Source organism: Dermacentor variabilis, chromosome 4 (genome assembly GCF_050947875.1).
Source record: "Dermacentor variabilis isolate Ectoservices chromosome 4, ASM5094787v1, whole genome shotgun sequence".
Classification (NCBI taxonomy): Eukaryota; Metazoa; Arthropoda; class Arachnida; order Ixodida; family Ixodidae; genus Dermacentor; species Dermacentor variabilis.
Window position 1 is genome coordinate 207,084,922 of NC_134571.1, and position 17,767 is coordinate 207,102,688.

The window sequence follows — 17,767 nt, forward strand, 5'->3', positions numbered from 1 at the left end:
CTTCACCCTGCTCGCCTCTTTGTCATTACAAATGCTGTTCCATAGCACTATGAACAGAAAATTAAATAATGATATGCGCATGCATTTATCAGCAAGTTGGGTTAAATTGTTATTTTGGAACATTGCAATTATGCTGTCAATGTTAAAAAACTAGACTAATAAGCCATTATATTTAACATTATGTATTTGGCTCATGTTAACTTGGAAAATTTAGTAATTCCCACAAGCTGTCCTCGCCAGCCTGCACCTTATTATACTGCATCAAATGCCCGTGAAATCAGAGGCATTTGACCATGTGCCAACCGTTACTCACTGCACTTGCTGTCAAGCAGTAAGTTCAGAATTGGGGGTAACGCTGAAAAAAAAAGAAATAAAAGTTGTGAGCCATTTTACTCTGTGAAGGTGGATGACCAGCGAAACAGTTTTAACACATGACACAGAGGTGACAGAATTTTGAACAAAGGTACGGACACAGGCACGTACCCGGGGGGAACATTTCATAGTTTTTTCAGCATCCATCAACAGAAGAAATTATCACGTGGGCCGATCCTGGTGATAGTGAAAAAAGGGTCCAAGCTCAATGGCACATATCTCTGTGGGCTCGGGAACCTGTAACGCGCCTTTTGAGATCTTCAAGATGGGCCCACGTATGGGGAGCGATTAACGCCTGCTTCACCTTTGCTGCCGGTCGGTCCGGCATTGTGCTACCTTCGGATGGACCCACGTATGTGGAGCGCTCAACGCCTGCTTCACCTTTGCCACGCGTCGGCCCGGCATTGCACTACCTTCGGAAGGGCATACGTATGCGGAGGTGAAGCTCTTTGCTTTTCGTTTCAGAGCTTATCTTTCGTCAGCTCTCGCTGCCATTCCATCTTCACAGAGTGGAATGGTTGTCAATTTTTTTCACTCCTTTTGGATAGCAGTAGTTTTTGGCGCCTCCTGGGGTGTGAAGGCCAGTTATCTCATCGATTCGGTGTCCATGCGATTAGCTCGAGATGAGTTCAGTTGTCGCCACCTATACAACGATCGCACACATCACTGTTGCTTCATTAGTTCAACCTTCTTTGTTCAGACTCATCCAAGGACCAGGAAAGGGATTCGGTCCGTAGTCAGCTGATCTGTATGGTCGTGGAACGAGTTGTGGCCAGACAAAACACCAGCTCTGTTTAACCTTTCCTTTTGCTTAATTCTTTCCTCAAGTTACGGCTCGCCACGATGCTGGCAGATCCTCGGAGCCATATACCCGCGGAAAATAGAATAATGCAAAACAGCATCCGTCATCAAACCCTGAAATGACTGTTAAACCCATAAGCAATATGAATGTCACCCGTCACCTTGTCTGGCTTTTCCCTAATTGTGCAGCACTTTTCGTGCAAAATTGGCAACTGGAAACAAGAGTCGCAAGGAGTTGAGAAATTAAGCGATCTACTAATGGAGAGAGCCAAGGCAGCAGCCAAACAGGAAGGAAAAGCGAAAATTAACACATTTAACCGTTGTTTGTGAAAATATTTAGGCATCAACATCTTTTTATTTAAAAAGGAAGTAGAGAAAACGCCGCCCGAAGTGGAGAATAATTATGTGTGTTTTGAATTACGCTTCTACAGTCGAGCTGCCTGACGTAGAGCCACTCCTCTGCTGTGCTAAGGTGGGTGTTTTTCTACCCTTCCGTTTCTAACATTCCGCAGTGTCCTGTGCTCTACATGGTTGTACGGGACTGGTGACCACGCATCGTTACGCAACTTCACGAATAACAACACGAGTCGGTTTTGGCACTTAAATTGGTAGAGCAGTAAATGAGGGATCCAAAAGAACTGTGATTGTTCTGCAAACATATATATTTCTCTATAATTCTGCCAGAGCTAATTAAAAAAACACTACTAGAAATCTTTATTTTACACCTTTGCTGGTTTCCTTGTTCTTGGCAGTGTTCTTCCTGCGCTCCTGTCATGCGCGAGTCCATTTGATGTGGTTACTTGTTTTCCAAGTAAAGGAGAGGTGTATCTCACAGGCGTACCTGTGAGGTACACCTTATACCAATTCCTTTAACAGGTTCACACATCTTTATGGTGAATGGTGGGCATTGTTCACATTTGTACTAGTAAAGGTACCTCATCCCCCTCTCCTTTGCATAGAAAAGTTACCTTGGGTTGGGCCTGATTCATGGTCATCATGACAATAGGTGTGTGCACACATTCTCGTATCATCTTTCTTATTAAATGCGTCCACCACGTAAGACAGTGAGTGGCTCATACCTCCTTAAGCAATGGTTTATACCAGTGGAAGTAAAAAAAGATTTTAACATGGCCTACCCGTTACGACGAGAAATGAAATTCTACATTGGAATGATGAGTGGCAAACGAGCCAGCTGTGGAAGAAGACAATGCTCGAGCCATCACTGATGATGATAATTGTTTATGATGATGACGATAGTTCCATCTTGCCAATGAATGGCTCATACCCCATCAACTCTTTCCATACCATGGTGAAAATAGGAGCTTTTTGCAGGTTACGCCAGATTTTTTTTCTGAAGGAGCCACTGCATTCAATATTTTATGCAATACATAAACAAAAAGCAGAATAAATGCACTTTTCGTGCATAAAAGCTTTACGAATTACGTGTATGTCATAAAAAAGATTTAAATTGCCAGAATCAAGATTATGGGATAAAATTGAACAAAGTTTGTAAAGATACGCTTGTATCTACTAAGAAAAAAATGTAACAACAATTATGAGATATACGAAATGTATTGCCTTCTAATAGGCACTATATCCCAAAAATCAAAATTTTTCATTCAACAGGTTTCCCACTAGAAAAATTTAATGCAAGCACTACAGTTCAGCGTGCCAGGCTACGGCCTCTGATATTCTGGGCTGGCTTGCATCGTTGTCGCTCTCAGAGCCAAAGTCCAATGAAAAGACAGCATCCTCAAGCTTGCTGCTGCTCGATCCACCGATACAATCAGCCGCAAACACAGCAGAATCACAAGATCTGCGATCTTTCGAAGTGCGCGCACCGCTCCCCGAAGCAGCCATTTTTGATTTCTGCTTTGATGATTGCGAAACTTTGGAGTGCATTAAAAATTAACACCTTGTGGGGAAAAAGCCAACTGCTTAAAAACGAAAATATAGTTATCCTCCTTCATGTCTGTAGCAAGCATGTGACGACCCCTCAGGCATAATGTTCATTTGCCGCCAGGCTTGGTGGCCTGCCAAGCTCAGCAGGCAACATTGGTCACTGCACTGCAATAAACACCGACGAGCACGGCTGCTTGGCGGTCAGTCATCGTTCAGCACCACCACGCTGCGGAGCGTCCGTCTAACGGAGGGTGCCTCGAGCCCTCCCTTGTTGACGAACCCGGGTGGATCGTGACACTGGCGACGAGTACCCACGGATAGACCCACGCTGCCGCGAGCGGCGAAACACCGCCCCCCGTTGCTGTTGCCATGCCACTGTACGGAAGGCTCGAGCCGTTCGTGGGAGATGGGCCTGCCTGGCAAATTTACGAGGAGCAGTTCACGTGTTCTTCTGGGCAAATGACACACCCGAGGCCAGACAGCGGGACATTTTCCTGGCCAGCTGCGGGACCCGCATTTTCAGCCTCTTGCTCGACCTTCTCAAGCCAGCCACACCGCACGTTAAGACGCTGGGTGAGCTGCTCGTCATACTGCGCTCGCATTTCAAACCAGCACCGTCCACACTAATGAAGTGTTTCCACTTCAACAACCGGAGCCGCCGGGAAGGAGAGGCCCTTGGGCAATTCGTTGCTGCGCTACGAGGGTTAGCGAGTACCTGCGTTTTCGGGGACCAGCTGGGCTCGCTGCTCCGGGACCGTTTCGTCTGCGGCATCAACAACCCCGCCATGCAGGCGCGACTCCTGGAGCTTCCCGACCCCTCGCTGGACGACGCCGTGAAGGCAGCGCTGGCAATGGAAGCTGCCGCCAAAGACGCCGGTGAGATTTCCCGTGCGACTGGCTCACCGTCGAGGGAAGCGGCGGTCAACAAGTTGGCGACAAAGGGCAGTACCTGCGGTCGCTGTGGTGGTGCCCACTCCCCCTCACAGTGCCAGTTCTATCAAGCACAATGCTTTACGTGCGGGAAAACTGGGCACCTGGCACGTGTATGCCGAAGGGGGGAGGACGAACAGCAAACAGCAGCAGCCTGATTCAAGCCCAGGTACTACACAAGCCCGCGGCCAGGGTGTAGCCGTCGCAAGTGTATGCGGTGGGGGGCGTGTGGCAGCAGGCTCAAGTTCTTCCGCAGCCAGGCTCCACGTCGTGGCCAAGAACCCGCTGATTTTCGACATGTAGCACACTGGCTTTGTACCGTCATCTGTGCCGATGTACATGCTGACTGTCGAAATCTGCGGGCACCCCACTTCCATGGAGCTGGACACAGGGGGCAGCGTGTCAGTAATGGCCGGGAAGCTCTTCAAGCGTACTTTCCCCGGCGTGTCCGTCGAGGCTTCGGACGTGATGCTGCGCAGCTCCTCCGGGCAACTCTCCCAGGTCCAGGGTCAGGCACAGGTCAGTGTTCGTTTCGGCAACAGGGAGGCAACCCTACCCCTTTACTTAACGAAGGGGTCGTTGCCGACGATGCTAGGCTGAAACTGGATTCATGCACTGGGCATTCGTCTGCCAGAGAACCCGGAAGCTGGCCTGCATGTGGTGCAGAGCTGCCAAATCTGCCAGGAGCATCAGCGAGCCTCGCGTCGTGTGGAAATCATGCCCTGGCCGTTCCCACAGAGACTCTGGTCCAGCCTACATGTGGATTTTGGGGGACCCTTCAAGGGCCATTACTTCCTGGTGGTTGTGGACGCTTTTTCAATGTGAATGGAGGTTCTACCTGTCACCACTCCATCAGCAGGCGCGACCATTGCAGCGCTATGACAGGTCTTCGCCGCCCAGGGGTTGCCGGATGTCATCGTGTCCGACAATGGTCCTGTTTTCGCCAGCACAAAGTACCTGGCCTGGCTGACGAAGAATGGAATCCACCGAATGATGGTTCCGCCGTACCACCCTGCTTCAAATGGTGCAGCCGAGCGGGTGGTGCAAACCATCAAAGACAAGCTCAAGAAGTGCCAGACTGGGGATTTCCGGACGCAGATTGCCCGGATACTATTTCAGTACTGGACCACGCCCAACGATGTCACTGGCCGTGCCCCCTGTGAGCTCCTGCTGGGTCGGATGGTCAAGACACCCTTGGACGTCTTGCATCCGGACCATCCACAGTGCTCTTGAAGAAGCTGAAGCAGAAGCTGGCTGCTGACCAAGGGTGCCGTCCTGGGCCTTTGCCAGAGTCGGGAGCTCCAGTTTTTGCCAGGAACTTCCGTCCTGGCCCACCCTGGTCTGCCGGACAGGTGGTGTCTCCTGCCAGCGCCTCATCGCTGCTCGTGCGCATGCCAGACGGGGCCATGTGACACAGACACGCTGACCATGTCAGGCCTTGCCTCGGGACCTGGCCATTTCTGAGTTCCAGCCCGCAGGAGGACTAGCGGCAGCACCAGTCGCTTCCAGCGGAGCACCACCCACCTCGGATGCGGGGACCGTAGCCAGTGGTGCGGCACCCGTTGGACCGGTGTCAAGCCCGGCACCACTCACAAGGCCGACCACTAAGGACCTTGCGGACGGAGCGAGGCTGGCTCAAGCAGCACCTGGTGTTGCCACACCCGACCCATGAACACTGGTGCCCAGGCGGAGTACTCGACGGCGGAGGCCACCGGACTGTTACTCGCCTGGATAGCAGGCACCGTCGACCCAGCTAGGGTGGAGGCAGAGCCTCATATTTTGAACACGGAAGTTTGTTTTTATTTAACAAACAAACTGGGGGTAAGGGGGTGTAGCAAGCATGTGACGCACCCTCAGGCATAATGTTCATTTGCCGCCAGGCTCGGTGGCCTGCCAAGCTCGGCAGGCAACATTGGTCACTGCACCGCAATAAACACCGATGAGCATGGCTGCTCGGCGGTCAGTCATCGTTCAGCACCACCATGCTGTGGAGCGTCCGTCTAACGGAGGGTGTCTCGAGCCCTCCCTTGTTCACAAACCCGGGTGGAGTGTGACAACGTCCTGTGGTGCAGAGTGTCCGTGAGCGGCGTGGAAGGTCTTGAAAGTGGCGTTTCAAACCATTGATAGCAGGCAGTCATTTTTGCTTGCTACTTTGACGATCTTGAAAACTTCGGAGTGCATTCAAAAATCACAGCTTGGGAGAAAAAAGCGAACTGCTTAGAATAGTTCTCCTCCTTCATGTCTGATAGCGCAGTGTCTCGGTGGGTGGCGCAGATGGTCTCTAAACCAGGGTTTCAAACTATGGTTAGTGGGCTAACGATGCCCAATGGGCATAGTGCAGAAAGAGTTAAGCAATGAGCGGCAACGGAGCCAGCCGTGGAAGACTATCAGGATGAACACGTGAGCAGTGACACGAGCGCGGTTGCACTGAGGGGTACCAACAAGCTAGTTTGCGGACGACGGAAATTCCCTAGCCATATACAGCTTCACTGTAAGGAAAAAAAAAAAAAGAAAAGTGCACCCTCGTTGTCTGCAAACACGTGCTCCTCGGTATCGAGAGGCTGGCTTTCCCGCATGTTTATACGTTTAGTGGCTAAGCATGCTTTGCGGGCAATATTTCGCATGCAGCACGAAATTGTTGCACAATTCAGCACAATATCACGTCAATATTCTTAGATTACATAGAAAAACATGCTAAGAACTGTGTTTGCTCCCGCAGGGCCAGCAATATATTCGACTTCATTCGAATATGTGTATCCAACCGAATATTCGAACATTATCAAATATCTATTTTTCATATCGAATATGAATAATAAATATATAATATTCAATAATTGAACTTTTTGAATGCTCGCACACTCCTATAAAACTGATTATAAATATGTTTTAAGGTACCTTTCCTGTTGATATGTTGCAGGTGACGTGTGTGTGTATGTCCAAAGAAATCAACCTCACAACTTATCTCGACCTTGAAATGTTGTGTCAGTACTGCATTGTCTTTTTGTGTTTCCCGCAGAAGATGCAGAGATTTCTGGTTGGAGTACCTTGAATGGTGCTAGCTTAATGTGCTTTCCTTCTAAACCATTTAATGTTTGTTCGCTGAAGCCCATTTTCGTTAAAGTTCAGCAGCCGTAGATGCATCTTCATTGTGTGGGTTAAGTCCGACGGTGGCTGTACATGGACAAGCTAAAGCTCTTTAACAGTGGTACACCTCGCCCAGTAAGTTTGCATGAAACTCCACATGCCCAAAACAAACATGCCTGATACATCCGACCCGTCCTCACAAGTAAGAGCAAATGTGCTTGCCCACAATGCACCCACTGCATGCTAACATTGCATGCCACTTACCAACTGGGTCGTCGTGTACACTGTGAAAGCTGATTGAGCCCTGGCCCCGGTTCAGCTCATGCCGGCGAGAGAATGCCTCTGCGACCAGCTTGTGTCGTTGCACTCGTGGAGCATCCTGTGAGGGCTGCCGCAGGATGGTTCTGCACCACGGAAGAAGGCACACTTCATGAGTGCCAATATTAGGCATGCGCGGATCTAAACATTTCTGAAAAATCATCAGCCATTCACTCTGTGTAGGTGGATGACCAATGAAGCTGTGTAGCACACAACAAAGAGGTGACACAGAATCTAGAACAAAGGCACAAACACATTTATGGTCTCGATTGGTGGTCATTGTGACGAAAGGTACGCACACACATTTATTTTTGTACATCCACGTTCATTCATGTTTTCATTTCGGCATATATTGAGGCAAAGAATTTGAGACTGACATCAACACACTGACTGGCAGTGGGCTACTGCCATCAGTGCCTTCACAGAGGGAGAGGGCAGTATGTGAATGCTGGCATGATGAGTTGCATCAGAGCCAGCTGTGGAAGAAGACAATGATGACTAACGTGCGAGCAGTGGCATAAGCGCATTTGCGCCGAGGGGTGCCAATGAGCCAGCTGTGGTAGAAGACGACGATGAACGTGCGAGCAGTGGCACCAGCCATTACTCATGACGATAGTTTTTGCTCACAGATTTGTTGACAGAAAAGAAAAATGCACGAAACCTTAGCCATAAATAGCTTCACTGTAAAATCAAATACGAATACTGCAATTTGAATACTGAATGATAGTATACAGATAAATTTATTAGCAAGTTTCTTTAACATGTCGGACCTTAACAGTTAGGTTGCTAAAAGTGAGAGTAGTCAGCCATTATAGTAAAGCTTTGTTTACTTGAGGCATGTTAATTTGGCAAATTTAGTGATTGATATTGTCCGGTCTCACCAACAGCATTATTATATACAGCACCAAATGCCTGTTAACTTGGATCTTGAGGCATTTGGCCCTGTGCATTTGTCACAATTTGTCATCAAGTGAGACGCTCAGGAGTGCTGGCAGTGCTTCAAAAGTACTCATGACAAATGAGTGAGGCAAAAGCTGCACTAGCACTGAACTAAAATGAAGTGTTGGCATGCTGTTCACTATGACCAGTGATTAGAAAAGAACCACGAGAAGACTGCATGTTTTCTTTTCACTACAGGTGTACAGAACTCCTGCAGTACAAGAGGCAAGGCAACCCCCTTCCCTTGTTTTCCTTCAGTATCAGACACCCTATCAGCTCATTGACTTTGAAATACTGTGAAAATATCACACAACCACGCATGTAACACAAGGTCTGAAGGTGGTGGAGAGCACTTTAGACAGCTTGAAAAAGAAGCTATTATGATTACAGTCGATCCCGGATATATCGAATTATTGTTTATATCAAACATTTGTCAGAATGCCTTAGAAATCTGATGCAAAAGTATAGTGAAGCACTACGCATAGATCAAACTCCCATTCACTGCTACATTTAATAAATTAAACACTGTGCTGCACCACACCCTCAGAAGTACGCTTCACCTAACAAAGACGCCAATCGCTTTTTACGTTATCGGAGATGTTTATTGCTGACAAATTTGAAACGGCTCTGTTTTGCCAGACGCTGTCACACAAGAGATTGAATCTGAAGGGCAGTACATGCCGCGGAAGAAAAATGAGAAGGGTGCTCTCAGTTTTTCTTGCTGCACCTATGGATTACTTGTGTAAGTTGCTGCCGTTTATTATCATGAATGGCATTTTAGGATTTCGCAACTGGGCCATAAAGAACTTGACGACAACCTCCACTTGAATGGATCTTTACATTACAGCTTGAATTTAATGAAACCACAGCGCAGCAGACACTAGACATAATGTCCGCCTGTCTCATCACCCACATATGATGATTGGCTGTTTAAACGGCATATTGTCGGTATCGTAACAGACATGTGGCCGGGCACATTTATGCGCATTTCACAGTACAAGTGCACTGATGGAGGCATGGTGTGTATCCATATAGGCTAGCTTGCTTTTGCAGGTGTCCATTTTGATCCTTTATGTTTTACTTCACTGCTGGTGTAAATTTTTAGCAGCAAAATGCTTACACCACTGCCAGAAATTTATATCAGCAGGGATGTAGAATACACTTGGTTACCGTAATATTAGCTCTGCGCTTGTCTAGTTAGCTCTGTGCCACCACGTAGCTGCACCTTGCAGGTCGTTCACATTTGCACCTCCACTCATCTGGTAAAACATCCAATCCGCTTGCATTTACCAGAATGCTGGATACGCCAAAACACTCTATTATCGAATATTATGCTTTTTATATTGGTATTCGACTTGAAAACTAGGTATTGAAAATTTTTTTCAATATTCTATTGGAAACAAATATCCGAAACAAATAGAATATTAGCTGGCTGTGTGAGAGCAAACATGATTCTTATCATTTATTTCTATCTAATCCCAGAATATGTGTTTAATTTTGCAGTGATTGCGTGCTGCTGGCAAAATTTTGCCTGTAAAGCACGCTCAGCCACTGGATGGCTATACCTGGCAACAGATTTCTGTGGCAGCACGGGCAAGGCTACGTGGGCAGAGCCTATGCACGAGTTTTATTACGCCAAGTAGTACGACCATTTCGCGCAGGATTTTGGTTTCGATTTCGCCAATGCATTCTGTGAAAGCACGTTGATCATAACATTGCCATGTGAGCATGCAGTGAATATGTATGATCTGTGGGAAAATAGCCTAAAGCTAAATCAAACGTCTATAACATTTATCGAAACGATACACAGTTAAACTTCAATATAAAAAACTTCAACACAATGAAATTCTCAATATGACGAAGTATTTAACTTTCCATATACTCTTGTCCATAGAACAGCATGCATTTATAACCTCAACATAACAAAAGTATGTTTGTGTGCAATTTCAATATAAGGAAATTTCACTACCGTCACAGAGGCATGCCGAGGCAATAAATGGAAACTTCTACGGACGCAAATGGCCAAATAATTGAATTGCATGTGGCTGCTTGCAAACGCACCTCTCAAATCACGCCCCATGCGACAAGAGTTACTGCCGAAGTGGAGCCCATCGAGTGAATGTGTGCGAGGGTGAGACAAGAAAGATGGTGGCTTCACAAGTGCCGCCTTCCCGCACAAGCAAAGGGGAACAGACGGCGGGGGGGGGGGGGGGGGGGGGGTAAGTTGGCATGTGTCATGGCTGTGAGCGCAGCTGAGTGTATACGCACTGCGCAACCTGCTTTAGAGCTAATCTGCTGTGTGTTCAAAGAGTGGGCGTGCCGAGTCGCTGCGGCATCACGTAAGCTGCCTTCCCGAACGTTTAGTATTGGAGGTTGCATAATCTCGACTTTCGGTGACCCGTTGGAGCGCCAACCATTCGTTCCCTCCTGCCAGCGCTTTTCGCGATAGCGTCATTCTAGTGGGGGCAATGCTATCAGCTGCCCAAGAAAGCATGGCTGGCTTTGCTTAATTCATACCGCCTATGTGAAGATATCATCGACGTATCCATATCATTCGTCGCCAACTCCCAAATTCATAAAAATGAATTGTTTTCTCATTCAAATGTGAATTTTTCGATTGCCTGATAATTCGGAAAATTCTGTGGCCCCTTTCCGTCTAAGAAGAATAGATTGGTGACTGTAGTTATTTGCATAAAAGGTCGAATTTCACTACAACAAAATTTTTATATAATGAATGAAGCAAATTGCTGATTTTAACTACTTTTTTATTTTGAGAAAACAATTTAATGAATTTGGCAGTCGGCGACAAGTGATATGGTTTCATGCCACGTCAACGATATCTTCACATAGGTGGTAGGAATTAAGTGAAGCCAGCCACGCTTTCGCACATAATCCGCCCACATGGCTGATAGTGTCGCCCACACTGGGACGACGCTATCATGAATCGTGCCAGCAGTGCAGCGGAGAGCGAATGCGTCGTCTGCCTCTCGCTCCAACAGGTCATGGAAAGTCAAGATTATGCAACCTTCAATACCAAACATGCGGAAAGACAGCTTAAGAGATGCCACGCCGTGTCGGCACACCAACTCTTTGCACACGAGGCAGATTACCTCTAAAGCAGGATGTGTGGCTGCGTATGCACTCAGCCATGCTCACAGCCATGCACAGCCACGGCCAAGACGCGTGCAAACTTAACCCCCACCCCTCGCACGTGCTTGTTTGTGTTACCACTAGCTCGCTGCCCTTTTCCTCTTTCCCTTTGTTTGCGCAGGGAGGCGGCATTCGTGCGTGAAGCCACCAGCTTTCTTTCTCACCCTCGCACACTTTCACTCACACCTAAAGCACAAAGTGTGTGGGGCATGATAGGATCTTATCACACTTGGATTTTATACAGAACATGAGGCGGCTTCACTTTGGCAGTTGCTCTTGTCATGCCGCACACGATTTGAGAGGTGTGTTTGCAAGCAGCCCCTTGTAATTCAATCATTTGACCATCTGCATCTGTGGAAGTTCCATTTATTGTCTCGACATTCCTTTGCTGCGCAAGCAAGATTTTGTTATATTGCAATCGCATACAAAACTTGTTATATTGAGGTTCTAATAACATGGTGTTTTATGCACAAGAAAATATGAAAAGTTAAATACTTTGTTGTATCGAGAATTTCACTATACTGAAGGTCGTTATCTTGAGGTTTAACTGTACAGTATATATACAGATAGTGTTGCAATGCAGCGCAATGACATGTCATGTGATGTTTCACTGCAAGGGACTATAGTAAACCCCTCTAAGAAAACACTTATTTCCAGAGGACTTTGGCACATTTTGCTGTGGGCAAAATACAGAAGTGCCAATACAGTTATATTTAGGCGCACGTTAACTAACACAGCCCGGTGCAAAATGGTGGATTCTAAACTACACCGTGCCTCATAATAGTGTGTCTTTAACACATAAAACTTCAGAATTAAACGATTGTAATGCCGTGGGTTAAGTAAAAGCACGCGACATAGGCAAAAGTAGACAACACAAAGTTGTGGTGGCTTCTGCGGCTGTGTTCACCTCTGCGCGAGCTCTTCCACTCCCCTCATGTCACTGTCACTCGCATCACTCTCGTTATTTGAATCCGATCCAGGTGAAATTACAAACTGGTCGAGGCATGCATCAATGAAGCCGTCACATTGCCAGAACTCCTCTTCGATTTTCTGGACATGAGCACATGCCCAAAACCATTTGTCTGCCGTCACAAGATTGATGCTTTCATGCAGCAATTTTTTGATGCCAGCAAGGGTGAATGTGGTATTGGTAGCAGCGACGTAACCTTTCACCTGGCTCCAGTTGGATAGGATTGAACTCGCAATGATATAGAGGAAGTGTCACGACGTCATGATCGGCAGCCTTAGTGACAACATCCAAGCAATAGGCGGAAAACATCTTTTTGTGTTGGTTCACTACCTCCAATAACTCTGCCTTTAACTGGTCCTGGGAAAATACAATGTTCTTCTCTGTGAACCACGATTGAATGTCACTCTTTCGTGTTGACGACGCTGGAACTTTCTCAATGCGAACGCTATGGTAAGAGAGCATTGTCCGTTACTATGACCCTGCACAGTTTGATGTCAGGCAATAGCTGTACAATGAACCACTTCTCTAAGTGCGGCCCATTCATTTCCTTGTGGTAGTCAGCAGTTCCTATTTCTGCTCAGAAAACAAGGCAAGCAGCAATTAAGAAGTCATTCTCCCTACTGGCGCGCAACAGGATCAGCCTGCCACCTTTGTGCGAAGCACTGTTCAAACCTTGCCGAAAAGCATTTTCCCATGTGGGGACGTTCCCGTCCTCCCATACTTTCTGTTTTGTATGGCCGGCATTGACCCAAGTTTCTTTCGTCAAGGTAGTACAGTTGAACCTCGATATATCGAACAGTGCGGTGATCACGAAATAGTTCGATATAGCTAGAATTTGATATATAACATTACATAAAAAACACGTCAAATACTTCTGCAAATCAATCAATGAGCCAAGGGCGTGCTTGGGGATCGTTGTTCGAAGTGTGCATTCGGCTGCCCCACTTGCAATTGGCCTAGGCCGCGCCGACTTCGTTCGCTGCATGAAGTCGAAGTGGTCTAGGCCAACTGCACACTCCGAATAACGATCACCAAACGCGCCCCAATCGTGGTGCAGTAAATACTTGAAGCTTCACACAAAGTATTTATTTATATGGCTGAAAGTACTGTGTAGTGTAACCTGATTCTTATTGGCAGCCGCATGCTTAAACACGGAGTCCTCAATGATCCAAAAGCAATAGGCCGATGCCCTCTATTGCGCCGTAGTAGCGGTGTAGAAGGGCCAAAGTAGATACAGCCTCAGTTGAAGCCAGGAGTGGGGCAACATCAGCGCTTGCGGGATCAACCTCAGCAGCGTCTTCATTTGGCCACTACTTCTGCTGCGATCTCCACATCCGTCAATCGAAGCATCTTGAAACACTGTCAATAACAAAGCATTAAGTGGCATCTGCCAAGGCGTTTAAGAGTGAACCCAATGAGTGTGCACTGTCATGTGTCTTTGCAGATCCAAAGCGCCAGTTTTCGCGAGGCACAGCAGGCGCATAGCGCAGCACTGAGGAGGAGTCAGTGTGGCAAATGTAATGCGTCGTTGATATTGCTGAACTAGCCAAGCCACCGCACATGTATGCCACTACGTTCAAACAGCGCCCTCAGTGCGATCGGTGTATGCAGCTATAGTGTGCAGCAGTCGGGAACACACATCGCGCCGCCGCTATTTTCGAGGGTGTTGTGGGAAAGCTTACTGCCTGTCCACAGAGCGCACGTGGTCTGGGATGGTGGAGTTCGATATATCCATTTTACATCCGACCCCATTTAAAATAAACAAAAATTAAGATGCATGCGATTTTTCGGGTGATATAGAAAGTGTTCGATATATGCAATAATTCTATATACAGTCGAACCCGGCTATATCGAACTCACAAAAAAACGCCCATCAGTTCGATATAGAGCATAATTCGATATAAGTCTGCTAAATAATTGGATGTCATAAAAGCACACACCATTTATAAAATCACTTTATTGATGGAATTTGCTTAATTTCGCATGAAATAGTCCTGTATTTTCTTCTGCTTGGGCAATTTTGCTGCCTGTGATGTACGCACTTCTCCACATTGGCTAAGGAGTCGGCGCAGCTGAGGCTGCCACCTTCTGCATTCGCGCAGAAGAACCGGACTAGCGCAAGCGCACCAATCACTTTGGACGACGTGGGCAAAGGACCGTCATTGCTTTCCTCATTGTGCCCAATTTCACTGGTGCTTGGTACGATGTCGGCAATGTAGTCTTCGTTTTCGGGCTCTGCCGTGGTCGCGACACCATCATTTGCACTCATGAACTCGTCCACCGTTGATTCGCCAACAGCTTCCGGTAATTCTGATAGCTCGCTGCAAAGTTCGGCAACACCGGCAACGGCTTCGTTGCATTCATCAGAATTTACAGTCATCACCGAGCACACAGAAGCTGGCATGGCTGAAGCAATTTTGGATAAATGACTCATACACAGCCATGCATATGCGTCGGGCGCCATGGGCACCCGGTCTCGAGTTTGGCCGCTTAGGCCTAATCTCCCCCTTATTCAAGATCGTGCTGAGAGTGCTCCTTGGAATCTTGCACACAGCGGGCACATCCGACTTGTCACCGCGTTCCACCCGATTTATGACTTCGAGCTTCACGATGAAAGGCGAATTTTGCCGCTTCATCACGGCAACAATGCGGGAGAAGGCCCACAAGACGCACACACAATGAACCAGAAAAGCAGCGAGACAACTCGCACTTTCGCCATCTCGCACGACGAGGGCACAAGAGCCTCTGATTGGCTGTCTGAGCAAGCGCTGCGGGTGGGCCAGGATCATTTTTTTGCAGGGGGGTGTCGACGGCTGGCTCAACGCAGCGCAGTCACGGTAGGGAGAGCGGTTGGATGGAACCGCGCCGCTGGGTTTCCCTGCCACCGCGAGGGAAAGCCAACTTCTGGGGGCATTTTTCCGCCGCTTGACGTTCGATATATCGGGAGTTGTTGCTATTTTTGTTCGATGTAAGCGGAATTTTTGCTATATATACTCATTGTAACTATACCTTGTCCAGAAATTGTTCGATATATAGAATAATTCAATGTAAACGGGTTCGATATAGCCGGGTTCGACTGTATCCATGTTTGATATATCGAGGTTTGACTGTATATCGGTCTGCAAGAGCAAACAAACAATAAAAATTAATTGAAGCATGTCATCAGCTACAAAGACTGCATTTTCAGAAGATAGGAGAAGCAATGAGACAATCGGCACTGTTCAGCTAATATTGCTACATGCGTGTGATATCTGATTGTTTGAACGAGGTGCATGGGCACCATCACTCAAGAAAAGAGGAGGAAGAACGAACTGGGCTCGCACTGTGAATCTAACCGGTCAGCGCTGCAACCGCTGTTGTATATATAACTTGCAAGTAGTGGCTCATCTTACTGACTCGTCCATCGCGTAACAATATGATCAAACAATGCACAGAACTGCTTGCTCATGCTAGCCAACAACCAAGATATATTGTTTAACGCTGGCCAGGCGAGTGCAGTGAGCGGCGCTGATGCCATCAAAATGCGACAATGCTTGACATGAGGCTGCAAAAAACAGCGGCGTTTGCAAGGTCCACTTTAATGAGTGTTCTGCTGAAATAATGCATGCACAGAACTGGCAAGCAAGAACGTTTGTGCTTGTTTCGAACGCGAGCACCGAAAGATTGCGCTACTGTGTCCTCACTGAAGTGTATTGGGCTGGATGTGACGGAGCATCCTCTATGAGTCCACGTAATTGCAGCCAAGCGCGCGCCATGTCCCTTGCATTTCGAGAGCAATGTTTTCATGATATAGGTTGCTGGGTGAATAAAAAAACTGACTTATTCATCTACACGCCACAAAACTTATAAAATGAACTGACTCTCGTACGTACGGTATTTCAGTGCGAAGTTCTTGGATAGTACGCAGGTACTGCTGTCGCCACATGATGACATCGTTTCTGTTGAAGAGCGCAGAATTCCTCTTCCATTCGTAAAAGGAAAAGTCGATAACAGTAAGTGGCCTTTGCATCATTTGAGCGCTCATTTTAGGCAAATTCATGTTGCTGTCACGGGCTACAACTTGAGCGAGTTTTGCAGCTGTCGGAATTTCATTTCGCAGAAAGTACTGATGCACTTCGTAGAGCTGTGAGGGAGCTGTCATGAAGTAGCAGTCTTGTCCTCCCGGTTTTCGCACGGGCATTTACAGCTGGGAGATGCAAGGTACTTGCGCTTCGGTGACTTCAGGGTGGCACTCACTACGTTGAGTTTAATCCGGAACACACTGCATTTGCTAACACCAGTGGGCTCACCGACCTTCTGACATGCGGCTCTCACGGGCACCTGCGAGTTGTTTTTCCTTACTTGCGCATAAATGTTAGGCACCAGTTTCTTGGCCTGTGCGGACAGCTTTTGGTTCGAGAACTCTTGGTACAGCTGCAAAGCTGGCGAACTCACGAGATGCAATGGAGCTTTCTCTATAGTCTACGAGCTGCAACCAGAGGACACCATCTTTGTTTGAAGGTGATGGAAAAGAGCTAAGGACACCAGAAAACCACAAAATCCGAAAGAGCGTGAAATGGAATTCCTTCTACCCCGCAACATTTTTATTGATTAATTAATGAATAAATAAAGAGTCCCTGGTAAATTTTCATTTACCCTGAATAGTCTACAGATGTTTTCATTAGGGTACTACACGTTGGGGCACAGAGCACAAGTGTGCTTCGGCTCCGTTGCCTTGGTCGTGCTGCCGCACGAAGATGTCCCCAGGTATAAGCTTCACAGGAAAGCCAGCCTCTCAGTAGGAAGGGGCATTGGTTTGCGGAAAGCAAGGGTGCACATAGAGCACAACGAAAGGGGATTGGCGCGACTGCACAAAAGAATTCAACTGCAATAAAAATGCTTTTTCCGGGAGTATAGGCCTAATGGGCCACTCTTCAGCAGCGATGCCCGTCCGCACAGCCTTGCTATGCAAATATGCCAGGTCCTCGCCGCACGCTCATGTCAAGCTTCCGCGGAGCATATCGCAAGCTTGTTAAAATATTTCAAGAGAGAGCGATGGCCGATCCGCCAGTGCAATACATGCCCGAGCAAAACCCGGGACTTGTAGTACAGATGCCATAGGCACTGGGCATTTTGGGTTGGTCATTACCAGGATGCCTGCGCACATTGTAGTATGGTAAACAGCGTTATTCTGAACCAGTACAGATGTATTGCATATGCTTACTTGGAGTTATACTCGAAACATTTTTTTCATGCAATCACGGATGCCCTCACCATTCTTCTTGTAGTATAATGTAGCACTATACCTCGCATTATATTGGT

The 17,767-nt window shown here is 47.3% G+C and overlaps 1 protein-coding gene across 2 annotated transcripts in view; it reads right to left on the minus strand.

Annotated features, from left to right (window-relative positions):
* Positions 1–17,767, minus strand: part of smo (smoothened, frizzled class receptor) — a 164,465-nt gene that overhangs the window by 36,440 nt on the left and 110,258 nt on the right. For both annotated transcript variants that reach the window (XM_075690864.1, XM_075690863.1), the window contains one exon: positions 7,354–7,493. In XM_075690864.1, the coding sequence (XP_075546979.1) occupies positions 7,354–7,493 (140 nt within the window). The remainder of the gene's footprint in view (positions 1–7,353; positions 7,494–17,767) is intronic.